The 24,938-nt window shown below is 40.0% G+C and overlaps 1 protein-coding gene across 1 annotated transcript in view; it reads right to left on the reverse strand.

Annotated features, from left to right (window-relative positions):
- SLC6A15 (solute carrier family 6 member 15) overlaps positions 1-18,701 on the reverse strand; it is a 36,918-nt gene extending 18,217 nt beyond the window's left edge. The window contains exons 1-2 of the mRNA XM_036401153.2: positions 18,527-18,701; positions 7,946-8,422 (exon numbers count right to left, since the gene is read on the reverse strand). Coding sequence (XP_036257046.1) covers positions 7,946-8,234 — 289 coding nt within the window. The 5' untranslated portion in view covers positions 8,235-8,422; positions 18,527-18,701. The remainder of the gene's footprint in view (positions 1-7,945; positions 8,423-18,526) is intronic.
- Positions 18,702-24,938: the final 6,237 nt, after the last annotated feature.

The following is a 24,938-nucleotide window of genomic DNA, read 5'->3' on the forward strand; positions in this document are numbered from 1 at the left end:
TTGTGGAGTATTTAGTACCAGCGCTAGTAAAACATGCAGGCATCAGCATAAGCAACATGGCACCTGACTTTGTGTGGCTCTTACACTGCAATATAGACCACTGTGCTGGACAACTAACTCAAAGGCCTTAAAACTTCTGTTTGAAACCATTATAAGGCTAAGGGAAAACCTTTGAGAGGTGCAGACTGCAGCGTGTTGAAGCAAGCTACAAAGCAAAGATCGAAAGACCTCAGAAGCTTAGATTCAGAGCTGCTAACTTGTATAATCAATGTCTTCATCCTGTGATGAAAGAGAAGCTGAGCAAAGTTCAGAAACCATTTTGGCATTTATCCTCAACTCCAGCTAAGTCCTACTTCAAGTTCCCTCATCCAGGGTCAACTTTCTAGGGCTTTTTTAGGAATCTATCAAAATGCACTGGCATTTTCATACCCTTAGTGGGCAATTTATCTCATGCAATACAGTTTATGTTAGGAAAGCTAAACCTTCCTAGGATGTGCAGGAGGTCTCAGATGTTCTGGTAGCATTCATTCCCATTTAGGTCAACTTACTATTTTGCTCCTCACAAAGTACACACTAACTGGACACCCCCTTCCATTACAAAGATCTTATAAAGATATTAATTATGGATTAACTGCAGTCTTGAGTTCAAAACTAGGGGGGAAAAAGGAAGAAATAAAATCTGAGAAAAATAGGAGCCCTGACATAAGATGTTGACCACCTGGAATGAGTCCACAGGCACCAAGCTGGTCACAGGACAGCAAAACAGACCTGGGAAAGTTGGGGTTATTCAGTTCTGGAAAAGAGAACGTTCTGGAGAGACCTACCAGAACCTTATAGCAGTACTAAAGGGGACCTACAAGAAAGCTAGAGACCTTTAATAAGGACTTGTAGTGACAGGATAAGAAGGAAGGGCCTTTAGATGAAGGAGGGTAGATTCAGATTAGATATTAGGAAGAAATTCTTTACTATAAGGTTGATTAGGCACTGGCTGCCCACAGGTTGCCCAGGGAGGTTTTGAACTCCCCATCCCCAGAACTGTTCAAGGCCAATTGGATGGGGTTTTGAGTAACCTGGTCTAGGGAAAGGTTCCTTGCCTATGGCAGGGCAGTTTGAACTAGAAGATCTTTAAGGTCCCTTCCAAACCAAACAATTCTATGATTCTATGAAAAACTACTGTCGCGCCAGACAAAGAATATTGGTCTCATATAACTCACAGTCTATGTTATCACAGGCTATGTTATTAACATAGCCTCACAGGCTATGTTATCCATGAACTCCATGATAATATGCTATGCAATGATACTGTCTGACAGTGTCTACTGAAGCATTGTTTTTACTGAGGTAGCAGCTACATTCATATTCAGTACTTTGGTGTCTCTTGCAGTTCGTCTTCTATGTCCACATAATGGAAAGAATGAAAAGGACTTACTTGCTATTAAGAAAAGAGACAGAAAAAAATAAATATGAGGAAAGCTGAGGAACAGAGCAACAGCCACATTCAAAAATGAGGGGGACTATCTGCCTTAGAAACGTATGACACAGAAACAATTAAATACCCCTGAGTGACTCTCAAAATTTCTGCAACACGGAATTTACATTGTAAGTGAGAAGCTTTGGCATCACTGTCTTTAAAAAATCTGCTTATACAATTCATTGAAAGCCAACAGTACACAGGTGTTTTATCATATAATGCTATTGTAAATTATACCTTAGATCTTAATTAGACAGATGTGCCATAATTGAGCAGAGACAAACCTATACAGCTCAAAAAAATTGGGGCCTAGTGACTTACCCTGTATCCCACTGGATGACTGTACTAGAGCAGGAACTGAACCCAGCTCTTCAGTGTCCCAGTCCACAACCTTAATCACAAGGCTGCAAAGTTAAGCACACGTTTAAAGACTGGGCTGATGTGGGTGTTTTATGGTGCAGTATCAAATGTTAATTGCAAGATTTATCAGTTAGACTCTACTAAATGAGTTCAATAAATGTGGTGTTAAATCCACATTACATTAGACACGGCAGCTCTGGAATTCAGTGGGTAGCCAAACAGCAGAGTTCACCTCTATACTGCTAGGTTTGTGCAAAGCACCTGAAGTGCTGGTTCTTCTGATTATTCAAACCTCCTGAGCTTCCTTCTGATCTTGTTCTTCTCGCCAAAATGGACACAATGGAAAATTGTGCACATGTGAGTTTCAGTACAATAGAGCTTGGATATAGCTGGATTATACAGTTGTATCACAGCTGCAGAGGGCTTCTATGCCCCATAGTCAATAGGAAACCACAGCATCTCTGGGCAAGTATTTTGCTGAAGTCTTCCCTTGAAGCTAGACATATTTTAAAAAACTCTAAGACATCCTAATTTCATCCTAAAAAAGAATCACTACAGAAACATCCCAGCATGTCTCTTGCTTGTGCATGAAAACATGGGACCTTGCAGTTATAACACTGGACAAGGACCATTCTAATTTGAATTTGAGTAATAAATTGGCCTTGAACAACATCCTACAGTCAGTTGTCTGCTACACCTATCAGCTAAGCTGCCTTCTGAATATTACAATTCTGTGTAGTTCAGAATCCCCAGGTCTCCATTCTACACTTACAAAATTATTCAACTGTGAAGTCACTTTTGTTTTTGCCTGTTGTGATCTTAAACATTGGCTTCCATATTAAAAAAAAAAATCATCTCAATAAGGAAAAAAACCCCTCATCCTTCTTTACTAGAATGAATGACAAAGATATAAGAGATTTCAAGAAGATTTCATGATTGTTAAAACTGTGCACTACTTTGATTTCCTTATTTTTTTTATTTAATCAAGCACCAGAATGGGCTATCTGGTAAACTGTCTTTCTTGAGATTACCATAAGGACTGCATTTGGCAATATTATTGACAGAAGCGGAATAATGACCTTGGTTTTGATCTAAGCTCTTAAAAATGCTCCAAAAAATCATAAAATTACATGATTCATTAGTGATTAAAGAGTTAGAAAATACTTTCAAAGCAGTAACCCAAGGCAACATAACCATTACCACCTTGATACTACAGATGAATTTTCTTCACCTAGCAATTCTTGCTGTAACCTGAAAAACTTATTAACTTTCCACATTCGTTTCAGCTGCTGCTGTGCTAGATTTTAATTAAGTGTCTGGTATCTGATTTAATTCTTATTCAATCAAGGTAGTTTACTACTGTCTTGAAGAGTGATCCCAGCTCTTATCGCTTACTAGACACTTTCGAACAGAATGCAAGCAAGAAGCTGACATTCAGATGAGGATATGCTGATTTTCAATGTCAAATACTTAAATTTTTGAAGTTATGACAAGTGAGCAATAAAACACTTTAAATTACCAGTACACTAAGCTTCAGTAAGTAAAATTATTTACCTCTACAAAATGGAATCTGCTTTTGTCAGGAAAACTCCGATAAATGGTTCTACGTTTTATCTGCAGGTTTTTATCTGTATCCTGAGATATCATAGTCTTCCTGTCACTAGTTTCAGTTTCAGAATGTTCAGGTGTGCCTGTTTACAGAACTGTGCTTAAAGGGTGAGCATCACCTTAGCCAAATCGCCTCAATGAAGAATTACACTTGCAAAATAGAAACACGACATTTTCAGTACACCAAAGTACAACTAAATTTTGAGTCTGATAATACTGAACTCAAAAAGATTATACTGTAGTTACCAGTGAACTCAAGGCACTGAATATAAATTACTGATCCAAAGCTACATAATAAAGCCTCTGAATCCCTACTCGAGTGTTGGAGTACAAGGGAATATTTGCTCTGCTCCCATTTCTCTTTCATTAGTTGCTTGCTTCCAAGAGCACTGCAGAGGAAAAGTACAACTGCCATGCTTTTTCATTAGACCACAGAACTTTAATGTCAATCTGTCGGTGTTTCAGTAAAAAATTCAGACTAATTAACTGTAAAAACTCACAATGTGACTCTACCCAAGTCAATCTTTTCAAAACATAATGACAGCATCATCTGCTACCGATTTTTCCTATTTTGCTTACAACTTTTATCTATAATTGTTTAGTTCTTTTGAATTTTTACATCACAGAGATATTAAAAAAGACTTACCTTAAAAAAAAGAAAAGGAAAAAAATAAGAAAAATTAAGTTAATGCTCACAAAAATGCAACACAAAATCTTTGGACATGTAGTATCTTGGAGACTCCTCACTTTTCTCCAACACTTAGTCATTTCAGCAGAATAGCTAATGTATTTTGCATTTGTTACTTCTAATTATGTAACAGTATCATTAGACATCTGCTAATCCTACAAGGAAAAGACAACCAAACAGAAGAAACTTTAAATATTTTCTTTGTTTGAAAATAGGTGAAAAGTGTGTTATCTCCTCCAGATGACAGTTAGGAGCAGCAGGAAATTGTAAATCTAGTTTGTCACTATTTATGAGCATCTTGGCAAGACTGGGTAGACTTGAGCAGTTCATTTTTAAGGCTATCGAGCACAGGAAGCTGAGGCAGCTCTGAACCTATGTTATGCTAACAGAGGTTATGAAATTGCTATATAGGAACTGTGCTTATCTGAACGAACACACATATTCACCTTCATGGAGCAAAGGAGGAATAAACAAATCCTACAGAGCAAAAATGAAATTGAGCATACTCAGCTCCAGCATAAATTGTCTTTATCAAGAATGAAACAGCTTTTTTATCTGTTAGGCTGCAAAGAGTGGAAGAGGTGCCCTAAGTGCCAGATGGAGTCGGGGCATTGTCTGCCTGGGATAAGAAGGGCCTGTGGTGAGGACAGAGAGATCCATAGTCAGTTCTCAAAACTTTACTGAACATCTTCAGCCCCTATTTCACAGAGCCTAAAACTCCTTTGCGCCCTCCCTCTCAAAGTCAGGAAAACCAGCACCCCTGGAGTGCTCTTAGCTGCTCCCAGACTCTTTTTTCCACTCGATACATTTGGCATTACAGCTACATCCCCAGAGGGGATCCAAGTATCTCCCAGCTGTATACCAGCCTTTTCTCTCACCTCTCCCAACAAACATTTTTCTGGGAATAAGACAAGAGTGAAAGTCAGCAAAGAGCTTCCCAGTCTAGTTTTAACTTAGTTAACTACAAAAAAATACCAGCTAATACTCTAAATATTTATGAGCTGCTATGAATTAAAGCAATGGGAGCAAGTGTTAAATAATCACAAGAAATAAACTGAAGGAAGTTGGTTTGGTAAAACAGACCAGACCCAGAAACAGAGACTGCAAACGTATCTACAGACATCCAAATTCTCACTGCAGCATAGTGCTACTCAAGTTACTTTTAAAGATGGTACCACAGGTATCTCACTGAAGCAGTAGAGAGCTCTGACATTAGGAGTGCCACTGTACCATGGGCCACAGCCATAAACAAACTAGATCTCTACTGAAAACAGGGTGGGAAACACACAGATTTTTTTCCACAAAATTCTTGAATAACATATATCTATGTGGGCTAACCTTGCTGTGTCTTATCTATCTTTATTTTGCTGCTCTTGTTACAGAAGTTAAAAAAAAGATAAAAATTGAGATTATGTCACAGTTAGGATTTGCCTTTTCTTTTACTGTGGCTTTAGGGTTGTAAGAAGGCTGTGAAGGAAACTAGTAAGTAACTATGGTTTTTACTTCTTTTTGGTTAAATTGGAACTGGATCTATTGGTTTACTACTTTTTAATATACTTCATTCCCCTCACATGGTATTTTCCAGATATAAGTTCCTTAAACACAGGGAAGAAAATGAAGGTCTAAACTGAAGGTAGAGATTAATATACACTAGGGAAAGTTTATCTTATACCAAGAGACTTCAACAGGTATTTATCAGCTTTATCAGCAGAAGATTACAGAACAGTTCTGACACTGATGTTTGCATGGGTTACATAAAACCACTCCAATTTGACCTAGGAAATTTATGTGAAATATTATGTGTAGCAGAAAACAGAACCACATACAAAACGTGTGTGGGTTTTCTTACCATGTGCTGGAAGTTTTCACTCCCTCCCCCTATTCTTCTATGCACTTGTGACAATTATCTGTCCATCTGCACACACATACAGGCACCAATGTACTTTACATATTTCCAAGTTTTGTACCACCTTCTCCATCTTACATTATGATTAACTTGAAAACCAAGTAAGCTTCAGCTCTAATGATAAATTCCTTTTCTCTGTTGCTCAGAAGGCTGCCATTTGCTAAAATGGTGCGAAATTATTGTTAAAAGCCAAATGCACTCTTGTCTCAGCATGTGCAGAAAGCACTGTATCTCCATAGACTACGCTATGCATCCAATTTCCTGCAATCACAGCACAGGAGAAAACACTTAGCTACAATCTCAAGTGGCATCATAGTTACTTTTTCAAATTTGATTAATAAAGTGTCATAATCCTTGAAGAATGGCTAGTTTACTGTTTTAGGGGTTTTGTTGTGGTTTTTTTTTTGTTGTTTTCTTTTCCTGAAATGTGAAATTATTAACTAAATTTATTTATATTTGAGCAGAATTAAATTTACCCTCCCGGACAGAGTAACTTCAAAAGCACCTGAAGGCATGAAACCAACAGCCCAAGGAACACACCAATGGATCCCTTCTCTTGGTTCAAAGGAGAATCCAACTGGCTTGCAAAATTCCTGACTACATTAGACACAGACTTTCAAAGGGACACAACTTCACTAAATAAATTGCTGTAGTCCATTGTCCCTGAGACTACATCTTGACACCATACTTTAAATCAATCATTTAATGACTTTCTCTCCAGAATAAGAGAAAAAACAAAACTTAAATGATAGCAAAAAAACCCCAACAAACTACTGATATGAAAGGATTTAACTTTATCCTGAAGATAGAGTATTTAAAAGCATAAACTTAATTTTTAGTCCTTGAATTGAGAGAAAACAAATAAAGAATTACACTTTTATCATATTCTAAGCTCATTTCTATACTCCTCAATTACATCAGTTGTATCATTCAGCTTTTAAAAAAGCAGCAGGAGTAGAATGTTATTCTTCATTTTCTGTACACATTCACTTTCTGTATCACAAAAAGTGACAGGTTTGTTTTGAATTCAGCTTAACAATCAGCTGCAATAGAGTGTGCATTAATGTAGTATATTTGGCTATGGCATAGCATTGCATGAAATACTAATCCTGCATTCATAGAGGAAGGAAAGTCTCCAGCCTCATACTTCAAACTGCATTCAAGACCACAGATGGTCAACTAAGAAACAGCTTGATGCCATTGTTTTAAGTGAAAGGTATGTTATTTACAAAAATAGTAAACTGTCTAACAGCACAAAAACAGATCATCAGTAAAAAAACAAAACAAAAACCCTCCTTTTTCCCTCTCAGAGTATTCTGAAGTTCTTGCCAGAAGTAAATCATGATCAAACAGCCAGGAGTTAAAAGCAATTAGAAAGTACAGCTGTGAAACTTAGTACCACTAAATACTAAATGATAAATGCTGCTTTGGTCTTTAAAGTGGATGTAGTTTTAATGTCTTGATTTATTGTCAAATTATTACAAAGAACACTTAAGCACAATAACCAGGTCCTAAACAATGCAACCCTCCATAATTATGTGTTATGGGTAGCCACTGGTTTGAGCAGTAGCTAAGGTTGTATCAAGAGCTTTCTACCCTAAAATGTGGAAATGGCATCTTGGAAGGATCTGCTACTTACATTAACAAATGCCTCTTTCTAAATAAAGAGAATGCAGGTTTTTCCTCATAGGCTTTGGCAAAAACTGAAAGAAAAACTTGACGTGTTGGAGCAGGTTTGACTGTGGCTCTCTCTGCTAACTTTGAAATCTGAAAGGTCAGCATCATCATCTAGGTACAGCCTTTTCTCTGTTGCTCAGAAGGCTGCCATTTGCTAAAATGGTGCAATATTATTGTTAAAAGCCAAATACACTCTTGTCTCAGCATGTGCACAAAACTGTATCACAAAACTTACCTCCACCATTCTTCTGACACAGATAGGGGAATCGCCACACATTCCCCAATCCCACAGAAAATCCAACTTGTGCCAGAATATATTGGAGTTTGCTGTTCCAAGCAGGTCTTTCATCTTCTACATCTGAGCCTTCTTCAACATCTGCATCTTTTTCTTCTGGATCCTCAACCATAAGTTCACTCTTCTTGAAGGCATCATCTGAAGAGTCCTCATTAGAGAGCAGGTCCTTAACTGACTCAATGACCTCATCATCTAGATCTCTTTTCACTACCTTGCTGTTCTTAGGCATTTGTAATTTGAAACAAACAGCAAGGAGATGACGTTCAGCTGAAACAGATGGACACTGAAGCAGACTCTCCCTCTGCTTGGGATAAAATACTGAATAAAAAGACTGAAGATAGCGCCTTATGGGTCCTTGATACCAGGGAATCAAGTGTAAGGCCTTCTGTTTCTCAACACTTGCTCTACTGAAAGTATCTGTAGAAAAAGAAATTAAAAAGGATATTATATTATTATGCAGAAGAAACTTAATTTTGAAATTGTGTCCTTTGTTTTACCCATTTTTGCATAGCTCAATGATTTGACAAGAGGAGAAAACAAGAAGAAAGGGATGTTAAACCACTTTCAAATTGTAGGAAATAAGTCCACTATTTGGACTAAAATATTTTATAAAATACATTTCATTCACTTGTTAAGGGTTTTGTTTTGTTTTAGTTCCTAAGGACTGACAGGCTAACTGCTCATACTTTGATACCATAACAAGATTCTTCATATCAGGCATAAAGGAGCACTTTACATAAAATGTAGGAGCCCAACTCCCTTACTTCCTGACTTAATGGCTTTACTTGAATTTCTTTAAGTATATTTTAACCAAAGTAAATTAAGTTTTTCAGACCATTTCAGAAAGTCATGCAGCAATTAAAATTTTGATAGAGAGGATGCACCTAGTAGTTCAAAAGCAATGGTAACTTATTTTCTTGTTACTCTTCATCCTGGAATATATAATCACAGTTTGAAAGGAGAGAGGCTCATCTCTTATAAGCTTTGATGCTTTAGATATTTTTAATTATTTCCTCTTTCTAAGAAGCTATCTGAAATATTTGAAATGCCAAATCCATTTTAAAAGCCTACTGCTTCAAATGTGTATGCACAGAAACAAAAATGCCTGCGTTTGAATATGTGTTTTTCTTAAACACAATCATTTAAAAAGACAGACTTGCTTGCAGCTGCCATACAAAAGGTAACCATAAGATTTTGGGGAGGAATGTATTTCAATAAATTCTTCACTAATCACATGGGATAAAACTAGTGTGTGCAAAGCCATCTGCACAATTAAGAGTCTTAAAAAGGATTTAGATTATGTGTTAAGCTTCATGAAAGCTCTAAAGAGGACTTCTGTAAAGAATACACAAGAAGTCTAATCAAGAACTGCTAACTGATGAGAATCAGAAATTACTTGAGGGAAAATGAGACCTTACAGCTTTTGCTTATGGACTTGCTGCAACATCTATCTGATCCATAGTATGAAGGCTGTGTCATGTCCTGACAAAATGCCATGCAGTGGAGAACTGCAAGGTACTCTTCACACAGTCACTGAGAGGCCAAGCACCTCGCAGCCGCCTCTGTGCCAGAGCCAAAGGAGAGACTTTACGCCACTGGAACCCAGCCCACAGCTTATCAAGATGAGACTTCACAGCACCAGAAACAAAACTCTGCCACCACAAGTCCTATCACCAGCCTCCTAGCCAACAATGCAATTACTTTTTCCAATAATTCCCAAGGATTTGGAAGTTGAAGTTCACTCCAGTTGCCTACTGAACTCTCGTTGTAACCTCTTTTCACTGATTCCCTAGACTCCGGTCACTGTCTTCTCACTTTCCCTTCTGTTACTGCCTCCTCTCAGCAACTCTAGCTCTGGCAGTCAGCCCAAATTTTTAAAGCATAGTAGAACCTACTTGGCTTGTGATCTGCTTCATGTTCACTACTGTCACTGAACAGTTCAGGGTCCTATAAACCTTCCTTCTGATATGTAGTGGGACTAGCACCAGGCTTTGCTTTGACTGATACCAGTTCTTCCAAAAAAAAAAAAAATTTAGGTGTTCTCTGAGCTATACAGAGAACAGCAGAATAGGGGAAAAGTTGTTTGTACAGGAGAGAAATCCTAATACTCCATCCTGTGTATCTGGGCTAAATGAATGTCTATGTGGGCCTCTTTTCATCTGTTCTGTCTTTTGCATTGCAGTCTTCAAAGGACTACACCCCCTTCTAGTTCATACATGATTCAGTGGCTCTTAGTTCTGACTGAGATACCTATGTAGAACCAAAATGCAAACAATACATTAAGCTGAAGCATTTAAGCAATCCTAATGGAGCTCTGAGACTATAAGCCACAGCACCTGATACTTCAAATATTACTTCTTGTCACATTTCAAACTTTTTTTTCCCTTTGTTCCACTGATGTAAATTAGAAAGCAGCTTCTCAGTTCCAGTAATTAGTAATAAGTTCAGGGATTACATTAAAATGAAACAGCTGCACATGTGAAACAACATCAGTAGTTGTCTCTAAGTCTGAAATCCTTCTCTAACTGTAATAACAAAAAGAGATTTTCAGCCAAAAAGACGCAAGCCATAGATAAGTATTTACTGAAATGTTTTAAAAGGTCATACCTGTTTTAATTATTTTAGATAGAGTAACTTGCAGAGCAGCAATATGATTTATCTGGAGCTCTCACTGATGAGTCAATTCCAACAAAAATTGCATCACTCTGTCCTGTCATGCATTAAACATTGCACTGCTATGCTTCAGGACAAGCTGGGCTTGAGACTTCTACTCCTAGCACAGTATCATAATAATTTCCCTTTCATTAACCTTCCATTAAGCAGTATGTTATCCACAGAAATATCCCTGTCTAGACTGCAACATTTGCAGGGCTTGAGAAAATGTGGGAGGCATGCTCAGCAGACTGGTGCATGGTTCTAACAGGACTGCTTTCCCAGCTCAATACATTATCACTGGCCAGACTGCACCAAGGATGGAGGACAGTCCTTCCGGACACATCACAAATCCAAAGGCACTCTCCTACTGTCAGATTTAACAACTTTTCTCTGTATTCAAGGAGCTGGTACTAAAGCAAATAAGGAGTCCTCTCTCAAGAGATACTACCATCAGGTACAAATGTTTGAAGTGTGAACCCAGCATGTTTGTGCAAGGAGTCTACTGCTCTGTGCTCAGCACTCCCAGAGCGCAGTCAGTGACACGCACAGAAGCTGCTCTTTGATCCAGAACAAACCTGCACAGAAGACTGGTATCAAACTACTCAGCTTGAGCCAGGTAGAGATATGAATGCTCCTGTGTGAAGTCTGAATAGGGAGAAAGAGTAGAGTTACTCACCAGCACTGATTAGCTAAACATGAACCACTGAACAGGCTTTCTTTTTCCTCATCAGAGTATTGAACTTGAGCACTTCACCACATAAAATGCTATTCTATGCTCTCACATCACTTGGATGCAATCCGGTACTGAAGTTCATCAGCATTAAACTAGGAAATATCACACCAAATTCTGTTAAACATCTTCAGTTAGTTCCAGTACTTGCTACCTTCTACACTGCCTTGTAAAGAAATACAGAACTGTATGATGAGACAGGTAATTTTGTAAATCCTTAGTAAAATGGGGATTTGTTATGTCGATTTTTAAATTATACTTAGGAGAAACTATCATTATATTAGGACTCCAAGTCCTAAATCTTGTCAGCTATTTTAAAACATTACTATGACTTAACCAGTACCTTGGATTAAAAGTAAAATGCCTAAAATGTAATTTAGCCTCATTAAAGCTGTTTGTTTGTGGGTTGTATTTTTCTTCTGTCTTGAATTTAGATCATGGAATTTGATCAATTGATTATGTTCTCAGCATCTCATCCTTTTCATGACTCAAATGATGTTACCTGTCAGATGAAAACACTGAAGGGAAATTTTTATTACCACATTTATTGGAGAATATACTATTATTCTGGAATTTTCCATGACTGAAATGAGCAAATAAGAATGATTTTCCTTTTTTTTATGTAAAATTCCTTTTATAAAGAAATCTAAAATTACTCTTAAACTGACCTGACAAACATCTGTATTGTTTGATGGAATTTAACAGAATGGAAATTGATGAACAGTACATGGTTCAGTTAAAGGAACGTTTAGAAAATTATTCTGTCACTGAAATAAGAGCAATCAATAATCTAAGTTGGCATAAACAAACTTTTGCAAAAACTTTACTAAAACAAACATATGAACTAGATTTTAATTATGTCTTACTAGCATTGTCCGTGATATGCTAATATCTATTTCTTTCACATACTGAAAGATAAAACAATAAGTCTTTTCTGACTTTTTTGATATCAAGCAAACTACAGATCCCACCTTTCTCTCTCAGAACACAGCAGGAATTTTGTTATTTTTTTCCATGGAAAAAGAATCAACCCAATGCACCTGCATGCACAAGTGAAGTAACCTTATTAGACCTCCACACCACTAGCAGATTAAGCAATAATAATCCTTTGCCACAGGGAATTCAGACCCAAATTAGCTCCCTGGGAGATCCAAGCTCGCTATAGAACTTTTGCTTCAGCTTCAGCCCTGCATTCAGAAATGCTGGCACAGGGAGATAAGACTTGCAATGCCTCCACTGACAAAACTTGCAAGCATTTGCAGTAAGACCCAAAGGAACGTCATTAGTCAAAGCACCAAAAGACACATTGAAAAACATTGCTGCATGTCCTTTTCTCACAATCTTGTTTGCAAGGAATGCCTAGTAAGGGAGTTGTCCTGGTTCTGTTCAACACTGCGGCTCCTCTTCACCATTACGCTGGCAGTGAATCTTTGTGTTGGGCTCCTTGTGATCCATCTCTATCAGATCTGCATGCCAATCAATATAGAGATACCTACTAGAAGAACACTGTTCTTCTGGTTCTCTCAGCTGTCTAATACCAATAAACAATTAAGGTTACAAGACTGGAGATTTTCCCAACATGTACAGAAAAAGAGGCACAAAAAAATCCCCTCACTTACGGATTTGAAAGTATAATGAGTACAGCTGCCCCACGTTCTTGGAAATTCAGCACAAACCTCTATAAAAAGCCATTTGTAAGGCAATTTCATGTTTAAAACATCCCACAATACTATTGCAACAACTAAGTATTAACGAACTTCTAGCAGTGTTTTTCAAATATAAATTACAACACAATAATTCTTACATCACATTTCTTCTTAAAACCAGCACTTCCCTCTGAAAAGGAGAGCCAAAAATATTAGTTTCTAACACAGTGCACTTTTTTATTTTATAATCTTATTTTTACTTCTGATGGAAACACAGTGATTTCACAAAATTACTTACATTTCATTTTTAATGTTTACAAATAATCCTCAATACCTTTTTTTGGTTCAATGTTTACCATTGAAGGGATTAAAGAGATCAACATTCTATTCTTCAGAGCACTGCTTTCTTCCCTGAGGAAGCAGTTACATACCAACATGCTGCTGTGAGGGTGGCAAAATGCAATAAAAAGCTGCAGCCAGTTCACATCACTATAATCTCAGTTTTGAAAGTAGATTATGCTAGTGTGGTGCACTACTCCAGTCCCACAAGCTCGTGTCTTACATTGCTGTTCACCAAGTCTCCTTTGAATCCCAATGAAGAAACCAGTATGGTTAAGCAGAGGACATGGAACTAAAAGTCAGGATTGTCATGATGACACATGTTCATAAATGATTTTTATTGGTATTCATGCCAAGTGTTTCAGTCTGTATGAAATCACTGGAGAAGAATCATATGCAAAAGTGCAGAAGAGGAGCCTTTTGCACCAAAAAGAAATGTACAAAATGCATCTCAAATATGAGTTGACAAGCTGGGAAGAAAAAGCATGATGGGAACAAGCAATACAGAAAATGAAAACTGAAGTTTTAGGAGCAACGGATGGCTGTAAGTCTACAAAAAAGAAAACTACCCAGACAGGATGTGGGGAATACCTAGTGACCATCATATCTGAGTGAAAAAGAGAGGAAGAAGACTGCAGGAGCAAACCAAGTTTCATGGGAGTACTGTGACTGTGAAGAATGGCTATCGCTGGGGGAATCTGTGTACAGATAATTATTTCAGGAAGAGTTACACTGTGTTACAGTACTCATTGCACAGACTGAATTACTGCTGCAATGCAGCATTGTGTTCTTTGGCGGAAATTGGAATACAAACCATAACCTTTTTGCCTAGTCAAGCCCATCTTATAGCTATAAACTGAAGCAACCATCATGCTGCTCTTCAGTATGAACTACATGAGCTAGCATTTTTCCCTACCTAGTTTAACATAGCCTGTCAGTAAGATTCAATAGGTGCTTAACTCAATTGCAATTAAAGATAATTTTATTCTGTACAGTTATACTTGTATTAGCATGTCTCAGAAAACATCACTGAAGAATGCAAAGAAATCTGTTACACGTTCACAACACTGTAAAAAATAAGAGCTCTGTGGGCTATGGGAGACTTAATCAAATCAGAAGAAAGTTTTTATTCTGGTGTCTACAACAGAAATCATTTATATTACAGGAAAACTATTTAAAAATGCCAGACTGAATTCACACCTGCTGCACATACAGGTTATACAGTCTTCAGTGACACTGCATGTTTCATACTGCAGGGAAATTTGTTCTCCATTCGTACAAAATTTTGTTCATGGCTTTATCCTACAACAAAACCCTGCACAGACTCAAATGCAAAAAAAATCTGGTCCAGATTAGTCTCCTTAAATTTTAGTTACAGGAGAATACTTCCTACTATTATAGAACAACCACAATAAAACCAGCAAAGTTTCTTTTTCAGGTTTGCTCATTATCAATAAACTTGAGCTTAACAGCTTGTATGACTACTGTCAAATCCCTGGCCCAACAGAAACATCTAGAGACAGAATGTTACAACCTAGAGCTCTTAAAGGTCAGGGGTTTTTTTCACTACACATAATCTCTAAAGAATTAATTTGCCTTATTGTAGTTTCTCACTTCTGTACAGGTTTCTCAGTATTTTCTTCTCTCAAATCAACCTCACTGAAATATTTCAGAGACTTACAGGATAAGCTAACTGCAACCTCCTTTTCAAATGGAGAAAGTATATCACTAATTCAGCAGTTTTTTCTTATATGTACTTCATTGAAGGAACAAATTTAGTGGTACCACTCCTTCAAGTGAAGCAATCTCAGCAATTATGAAGAAATTCTACCCCTGGCTGGTCAAACTGAAAAGGTGTAGCTACTGGCAACTTCAAACGAAATCTCCGTATTCTAAACTCATCATATAAGATACAAGAGAACCGTGAGTTTATTGTACAATTTTATCACACTTCTCAGAAGTGAGAGGTTGCAAAAGTATGTTTAATATTTCAATAAAGTATTAAAGTTACTTAAGTTGCAAAATCAATTACTGAAAATTAGATATTACCAGATATATAGTTGCCCCGAGATCCTAATTCTCAGACCTCTGTGCTTTAGAATGCATTAATAAGTAAATCAAGTTGTCCTTGGGAAGAATTTATGTGATTACTTCTTCCTTTTTTTTATATACAAGCAAAAAGCCAAACTGAACATATGCTTTAGCGGAAATCTTACTTCTCATCACATCTGATTATTTGATTTCATTGCACAATCATGCTTTCAAGTTATGAACACTGTAAATGTCCTACTACAGTTTTCATCCCTTCTCCATTTTGGCTTAAGGTGAGCTGAATTATTAATATTGCAGTACACATTTCTGACACTTGAAATGCAAAACTATCATTTGCCAGCAGCAAGAAACTCTTTCCCCAAAGTGGGGAACAGACTACTGGCACCAAGACTCGAGGCACTGCTGTGCACAACATTACACGAACTTTTTCTTTGCTTTCTTCCATACAAACAAGGCATCCCTAGCCTTAGGAGTGAAGGATAAGAATGCAGAGCCCTATTTCAGTGTAGGCTTATGGGAAGCTCAGTCCAGTTACTGCCATTGCCTAATGCAACCGTTCTGGCAGTTACCACTGCATTTTCACACCACTTTGTACCGTCCCACCAGGATTTGCGCTTCCAGCTCTTCAGTGGAATAGCATTTGGTTGTCATTTTTCAATTATGCTTTTTTTCCCCCTAAATTATTTCAATACATTTCCTGAGTAACGGCAAGGTTACTTTCAATCAATTTTCAAGGACAAATGGAGTTGCCCAAGCAGCCACTTGCTGATATGTCAAAGTTATTCTGCAACTGAGATTTCAGAGATCTCTAAAGTCATGTGTAAAAGCTGCTACCATTACTATGCTGATCTATTAAAATTTGAGACTGAAAACTTCTTCCAATATCAACAGGTATTTTGTCTTTTAAGAACATTACTAATGAAGATGAGTGAAATGGTCAGAACAATGGAAAGTAGTTGGAAAAGCAGGTAAAAATGTCCTTAATGTTGTGTACACTTCCGGTACACTATTCTAGAGAATTTCTGAAAAAAAAAAATCTTCCCAGAAAGATTCTACCACAAATACTTCAAGTGGTAATTCCATACCACTTGAGCAGTGACTACTCCTCAACAATGTCATCTAAATCAAAAGGAAGAGGTGCAATCAGTAGATTGTGTTTCTGAATAATTTGTGATTTTTTTTTCTGACTAATTCAGCATTTGAAAAATTTTGTGCATACGGGCTTTTGCAATATGGAAAAAAGACAACTGCAAGAACAACAAGACATGAAAGGTCAAAAGGAATCAGATTATGCTGTAAAAGTAGTTTCATGATACCTTGACAGTTTCACATTCTCGGTTTCCTGTACTGGTGACACATCTGAACGGCTATGAATGGTTTGGTTTCTCATGCACAGATCAAAACCAATGAGATTTTTTGTTCTTGATTCTGAAGTGCAGAGCTGAGCCCGAAGGGAGTGTCCAATATGCACTGCGTGCAGGCTGTGAGTCTATGGTTATCTTAATATGGGGTGTGGGTAAAAAAAACCACTTCTATATTAGCCAAAATGAAATTAAGCAATCTTTCCTAAGTATTTTTCATAGTTTCCTTTCTAAGGTGAGGCAGATAATCGGAAATATACTGCTAAATAGACAGAAACTGATTATGTTGTCATTGCTTTTTAATCAAATGGAGAAAGCTGCCTGCACAATACAGCCAGCATACATTTATATGACATCAGATAACAAAATCTTTACTTCATTTACACTTTGTAGGGGGGAAATCGGGTCCATATCCTATGGTACTCCACAGTGACACACAGATGGTAACATACTATTTAGAAATTATTAGAATTATCTTAGAAAACAACACTACAGCAGTGAGCTTGTTATGCAGCAGTAGAACACTGAAAATGAAATCGTTGATGATAATGTGGTCTTTAACAAGTAAAACACAGTGCAATCTACTTAAATAGATGAAATCCCATCACAACTCTCACGTGTGCCAGATCAGTGTGACTGTGCAGACATATTACAATCATCTCATTTACTTCCACAACAAAAGCAAAGGCTTACGAAGAAATTCCAGTTCGCTCTAACACTAGGAAAATGAGAACAAAACAGGGCAATGCGGGCATAGAAAATCAGAAGGATTAAAAATCGAAGAGAAAAAGAATCACTGGGAGAACACTGTAGGTATGAATCGACCCTGTGGACATGTCGTAGTACACGGCGGGCTACAACCATCAAAATCCGGCACAGAAAATAAATCCAAGAGGCACAAAGGTTGGGAGAAGGTCCTCATTACCATACCCACCCAAACATGGCTGACACCGGGGCGCAGCAGCCCCCGGCCGCGGGGGCTGCCCCCGCCCTCGCGGGGCGAGACGCGGGTGGCGCGGCGCCGGAGGCACCGGGCGGCCCCGCCGGGCGACGCCCACGCTCCGCAGCAACAATGCAGCGCGTCCGCCCGCGGCACATGCTGGGGCTGGACCCCGCTCCCCGAGGTACCCGGCTCCTTCAGCGGCCGGCTCGCCCCGCTCTCTCCGAGCCCGGGCTGGTCCGTGCGGCGAGGCGCATCACCGCGGTGCTCCCGGGGGGGGACAGCCCGCGCTACCCGGAACACGCGCTACACATGCATCTGAGATTTTTTACGCAACACACGGGAAATGAATGAAATTTCTTTCACTCGCAAAAAGATAAAAGTTCCTCGTCCTTGCCAATGACAATAATAATAATAAAACTGATTAAAACAGCCCCGTACATCCTTTTAACCCACCGCCGAGTTAAAACACATGGGCGGCTTCTAACCGGCACTCGCTATTGTTTCCCGAGGCGCCGGCTCTCTCCGCGCCAGCGAGAGGCTGGCATCAGGGCGAAAGCACCGGGTGGGCTGGGGGGACCCCCGACCCGCAAGGAAGGCGGACACCGGGCGGAAAGGAACCCTCCATACATCCTGCCCCTTCCCGCCCGGCGACACACGGAGGCGGCCACGCTCCCCCGCGGCCCCAGCCGCATGGCCGGGCTGGGAAGGCGCGGGCCGCCCCGCGCACCCACGCTCAGCGCCGTGCCATGCCATGCCGTGCCATGCCGTGCCTTGCCCTGCCGTGCCATGCCTTACCTCCGCCCGCCGGGCGCCAGCTGCGAAAAGGGGGGGCCGGGTGCCCCCGCGGGCGAGGATGGCGAGCGGGGCCGTGCGGGCGCGGGGCTCAGCGGCGGGCAGGCGGTAGCAGCCACATGTGCCCAACCCTCACTGCGGCGGCGTTTAAAGACAGACATAAAAGCGGCGGGGGGAGAGGAAAGGGGAGGGCAGCGCCGGGCCGGGGGAGCCGCACCTCCTGACGCAGGGAGGAGCGCCCACCCACCCGCCTGCAGCAGCATCTCTGCCGGAGGCGGGCGGGGAGGAGGCAGGCGCGGCAGCGTGAGGACAAGAAGGCCGCCGCGCCAATATCCCCGCGGCCACGCTTAGGCACCGCGGGTTCCTCATTTTTATCCTCATCCTTATTTCCTATTCCCTGCCGCCTCCGCCTCTCTGCGCCCAGACTCGTGACGGTCCCCAGGTCCTTGTGGCTCTCAGGCGGGCTGGAGCGGCCCGCCCTGGCCTTCCTCTTGGTGGGGTAGCGGCACACGGGCGGGGGTGGCCTCCGGGACGGCCTGGAGGCGGGAGGTAGGCACACAGGAGAGAGCTTCCTCGGGGAACACGTAGGTTTTCCAGAAGAAGGGAGTTAGTGGGAAGGGGGGCTGCGGGAGCCAGGAAGGAAGAGAGGTCTTTCGGAGCAGGGGGGCGGCCGCAGCAAGCGCAACACCTGCGTGCTGGAGGCCGGCAGGCGGCCGGGAGCGAGGGCGGGGGCTGAAGGGATGGAGAGACGGTGAGAAGAGTGGAAGGCAGCGACCATCCCCGTGGTGATGGGGCACAGGTCTTGTAGCTCTGACTCCTGCAGTTGCTTCTGTCGCAAGAAGGTGATGTTTTGGCTTCAAGGCCTCCCCGAAAGGTTCTGTCTTAAAGTGTTCACTGCCCTTCGGTCAGTTTTTTCTCTGCTTGCATTTCTCTTTTGGGGAAAAAAAAGAAAAAAGGCAGATCGATCCTGCCTGGCAAGGAAGACGTAGTAAAGATGAGGAAGTGAGCTGTTCAAAGGCGCGGCAGCCAGGTAGGAGAGGCCCATTGGCTCTGCTGAGGATAGGCACGATCGAATGGAGAATGAGCTGGTTTTAATGCTCGCTGTGTGAACAATTATTGCAACAGCTTCAGTTTTATCATACATAACGTTATTACACCTCGTGAATCAAGGAGAGATTTTCCTCCAGAGTATGGAAGATAGTCTGCCTATATGAGTTGCATTTCCTTCATCTTGTACTGCGAAACTTGTGATACAAACTTATTTTCATTTTGGCTTCATTATTAAAAGTAATTAATCAGAGTATTGTGTGTCTCTTGCTATTGGTGCTAGTTCACTTAACTAATAATTTCCACAGTGTATTTTAATTATGTATAAAAACGGCCCTGTAGATAATAGATTATGTACTCACTGAATATTCTTTGCAACTTAGGAAAAATGAACTTGCCTTGAGTAAGTTTCTAACTGTGAATTAAGTTTCTTTTATACTAAGTACTAATCAAAGGAAGAATTTATGCTTTCATTTGCCAGATCATGAGTGATACTTTTATTTAGTAAATTAACTAGTAATGTTGATCATATGATTGCATCGTTAATTGAAACAGGAAGAGGTCATTTCTGGATCCTTTTAAGTTCTGTGTGCCCTTAATGGTGAGCTTAGATCTGAGGTAGGGTGCTACACAGACACAGAGAAAGCCTCATTGCTGGCCTGACTCTCCAAGTCTCTCTGCTTGTGACTCAGGAGATCTGAGGATAGAGAGAAAAAAATCTAAGTGGAAAGCAAGAAATGCCAGCAAGACAAAAATTATTATTGTAAAAAGCAAAGCCCAGATGCTGATGTACTACACCATCAAACCTCTAGAGAAAAAAAAATGCAGAAGGAGAGAAAATGACTGGAAGAAAAGCAGTTATGCCAATTTTATTTTTCTGCTAGGTTTTGCTATCTTGTCACTCATGTAGAGTTTTAAATGCCGTGAGTTGGAAGAGACCCTCAAGGGTCATCCAAGTCCAAAGTCCTGGCTCTGCACAGAACAACTCCTCACATACCATGGGTCTGAGAACATTGTTTGAACATTTCTCGAGCTCTGTCAGGCTTCATGCTGGGACCACTTCCCTGGGGAGCCTGTTCCAGTACCAAGCCACCTGCTGGGTGAAGAACCTTTTCTTAATATCCAACCTAAACCACCCCTGACATAACTTCAGGCCATTCCCTCAGGTCCGGTCACTGGTCAGCACAGAGAAGAGATCAATGCCTGTCTCTCCTCTTCCCCTCATGAGGAAGTTGTAACTGCAGTGAGGTCTCTCCTCAGTGTCCTCCAGGCTGAACAGACCAAGTGACCTCAGCCACTCCTCATGTGGCTTTCCCTCAAAGACCTTCACCAACCTCATGTCCTTACCCTGGAGGCTCTCTAAGAATTTCATGTCTTTCCTATATGGTGGCACCCAAAACTGTCCCCAGCACTCAAGGTGAGGCTGCCCCAGTGCAGAGCAGAGTGGGACAATCCCCTCCCTTGCCCAGCTGGTGATGCTGTGCCTGATGTCCCCCAGGACAGGGTTGGTCCTTCTGGCTGCCAGGGCACTGCTGACTCATGTTCAACTTCCATCGACCAGGACTTCCAGGTCATTTGCTGTGGTACTGCTTTCCAGTAACTCATTCTGGATGGATTCATGGATTTCCTGACTGCATCACCTGTTTTTTTGTTCTGGAGACACTGAGAAAGGTGCCTGATTCTTCTCAGACTGGGGCAAATCAAGTGCATTGCAAGATTGGCCCAGTCTGTCCATACATCCAAAGCTGCCCCATCCCAGGTGCAGAATCTGACACTTGGGCCTTTTGCATGCAAGTATCATTAATATTCTCAGCACATATAAATGACAGTTTTTCACATGCTGGATAAATGTGGAATTAGTATTGCATCTTACACCTTTTGAATCTGTCACTTTTGTTAATATTCTGTCTTAATGATAGCTCAGCACTGAATTTTACCTTAAAATATTGCACCCCAGAATATGGTAGATTATAAACTCAGTGATATCAGTAATTAACAACTATACTAGTTTGTGTAACAAACAGCCATTCCTATTTTTTCCATATTTTTCAAAAGGTTTCATGATCTAGTAATTCTAAATCACTTATGATCCTTTTCAACATTTTTTTTCATTTTATTAAATGTAGTCTCTTTAGTTAAGAACTGTAGTCATCTATTCAAGAAAACAAAAATATGCTGTTTCCAAGAGTGGCAGTAGGATTAATTAAAAAGACAGAGAGTAAAGATGTTTTATATAAGTTGCCTATTATTACTGATTTTATGATAATGAATATGTTGAGGAACTTCAGCTGAACAGAACAGAGCCACTGACAGTCACTGTGACTTCATATTGCTTCATCATTATGGCTGCTCTTAGTTCTCTAAGAGATGGCATCTGGTCAAGATTCTGAAGGAGATTTTGCCTTATTGCTCACGACACAAATTATCCCTTTGGACATAGCAAGCATGGATTTCCTGACTGCAGCACCTGTTTTTTGTGTTCTGGAGACACTGAGAAAGGCACCTTTTTCTTCCAAGACTGGGGGAAATCGAGTACATTGCAAGCATTGGGCCAGTACAGAGATTAAAATAGTTCCAAGGACACTGTCATTTGAGGGTATGGCTAGTTAGGGTTTGAGATAGGTGTTTGAAGATAAATTTTCACTAAATTGAAAGTTTAGATGTAATTAATGGAATGGTATAGTGACAATAATTTCTTTAGCAGAATAAATTAAGTACCTTATTTTACTCAGAGAAGAAAGAAATAGCATTCAAAATGTTTAGATAGATACAAAGTATCACATAAAGTATAAATGTAGCCATAAACTTACAAATTTTGGTTTTGAAAGTAATACAGAACCTACTGCTTACTAATGAATGCTTCCATGTGTTATTTTCATCTATGTAACACATTATGAGAACCTTAGAAGCTATAATCTCTTCTGAGATGCAGTGCTTACCGTAGAATCATAGCAATAAAATCATACCCAGGGGAAGTTCTTTCCGACCCCCAAAATTCACTGAGACTAGAAGAAGAAGATTATAGCAACTCAAAACTCTGCATGAGTTAAAAATAATTTCCTCTCATGATGTGCTCTGAGATGATCAGTTTTCCAGAAGATTGTCAGGGATGTATTTTTAAAAAAAATTAATATTTCTATGATAGAATGAAACAAGTAGGAACTATTATTTCGATTACTACAATTCAGAGTACCATGTAAATAACAGAAACTAATATTAAGACAAAAGAAGAGCATTTCTTTTCAGAAATCCCCAAAAGACTTTTACAGATTTAATTAATGATCAAATAATTTCTGTGACAGCAAGGAATAAAAAGCATAGGATGTTCAATTGCAAGCCATCCATGAAGATACTTAAATGTATTTAGGCATGTAAGTGGATGTTTCTATAGTGCATTTGAGACCATCAAAGGAACCTCTGAAATGGTACTAAGGTACATGGAAAATAAGGAGATTATTGGTAAAGGCCAACATGACTTCACTAAGGTCCAATTGTGCCTGATATCACCTACCTGTAACTAGTATTCCTCCTGGAACTGTACAAAGCATTTGACACTGTCCTGCATGAATTCTGCTCTCCAAACTGGAGACAGATTTGGTGATGGAATACTCTGTGGATAAGGAATTGGCTGCCCAGAGCTGCAGCCAACAGCTTGATGTCCAAGTGGAGACCAGTGGTGAGTGGGGCTCCTCAGGGGTCGGTATTGGGTCTGACGCTGGTGGCATGGACAGTGGGATCAAGTGCACCCTCAGCAAGTTTGCAGATGACAGCAAGCTGTGTGGTGTGATGGACATGCTGGAGGGAAGGGATGCCATCCAGAGGGACCTGGACAGGTGTGACAAGTGGGCTAATGCAAACCTTGTGAAGTTCAACAAGGCCAGGTGCAAGGCCTTGCACCAGGGTCAGGGCAATCCAAAGCACAAATGCAGGCTGGGCGGAGAATGGATCAAGATGAGCTGCAGAAGACTTGGGGGTGTTTGTGGATGAGGAGAGTGACATAAATTGGCAATGTGAGTTTGCAGCCCAGAAGGCCAACTGCATCCCAGGCTGTATCAAAAGCAGTGTGGCCAGCAGGATGAGGAGGTGGTTCTGACCCACTCCTCAGTTCTCTGAGACCCCACCTGGAGTGCTGCATCCAGATCTGCAGTCTTCCAACATAAGGAAGACTTTTCTATGTAGGGAGATGTCGGGAGAATAACAGGATGTAGGGAGAATAGCAAGTGCTCTGCTCCAGAAAATAGAAGAAAAACAAGATCTCAGCCATGGGTGTCATTGCTACAGCTGTGCTAAAAAATACTTACTTTGAAAATTAAGAAGCCAGCAGTTTACTGAGTTGTTTTCTTTACATCACAAATAGATATGTATTGCAACACAGCATTCAAAAGAGAAAATGTTTACATGGAATATTTCAATTGTCATATGCTCAATTCAATTGTCATATGCTCAGTTTTAGCACATTTTAAATTAATATAAACCATTATATATACACATACATAGACATCACATAATAGTTCAACATACAGCTGAGCTATGTGTGTACTGTCCTGAATGAAGGTAAAATGATGTCAGGAAGTGTGTTCTTTTTTTTAAGCTTGGAGAGCAGTCATCTAAAAATTATTATTGCTTGTAGAAAAATGCATCACATTTTAGATATTATATTGAGGTGTCAGTTCAGAATGGCCTTCATGTTAAATTCCTGCTTAAAAGTGCACATGGTACTTAGAATTGTTCCTTATGTTTGAGCTAGGTACATTTTTTTAAATATAAAGTTTTGCTATGCTTTGGCGTTTTTTTTATCATTGCATAAGGACGTGAGCCAGAATGGAATTGTGCTGTCCTCAAAATGAATTCTAAAATTCTTGGATCTAAGATAGCGTGAGCTGTGTTAATCTGTGCATTGCATGAAGAAAAGTGGTTTGATGAAAAGTGGTTTAAAAAAAGTTGCAAAATGTCTCTTGTCTCATGAGATTTCAGAGCAATCCAGTTTGCCAGTATATTTTAACATATGTCCTGTGATGACAGGTTCTGGGCTTAAAAAACCCAAGCATATTTCTTAATCCCAGGACTGGCAGGGGCAAATGTAAGGCTCCACTAATGTGTGCAATCCTGTGAGTCATCACTGCCCACAGAAACTATAGTTCTCTACTTGCAGCCTAATAACTGGGTTATTCTATCATAATATAAAATTCATGTTAGATTTTGCCCATGTCTTACACACACTGTGTCATTTTTAGTTATTGATGGGCAAGGATGGAAGTTACTTTTTTCTCCTGCATGGAATTTTGTTTAAAATCTGTTTACAAGGGACTAGTGTTTTCCATATGCCTCGATCTGAATCCCTTATGAATCAACCACAGCTTGACCCTTG

Source organism: Molothrus ater, chromosome 5 (genome assembly GCF_012460135.2).
Source record: "Molothrus ater isolate BHLD 08-10-18 breed brown headed cowbird chromosome 5, BPBGC_Mater_1.1, whole genome shotgun sequence".
Classification (NCBI taxonomy): Eukaryota; Metazoa; Chordata; class Aves; order Passeriformes; family Icteridae; genus Molothrus; species Molothrus ater.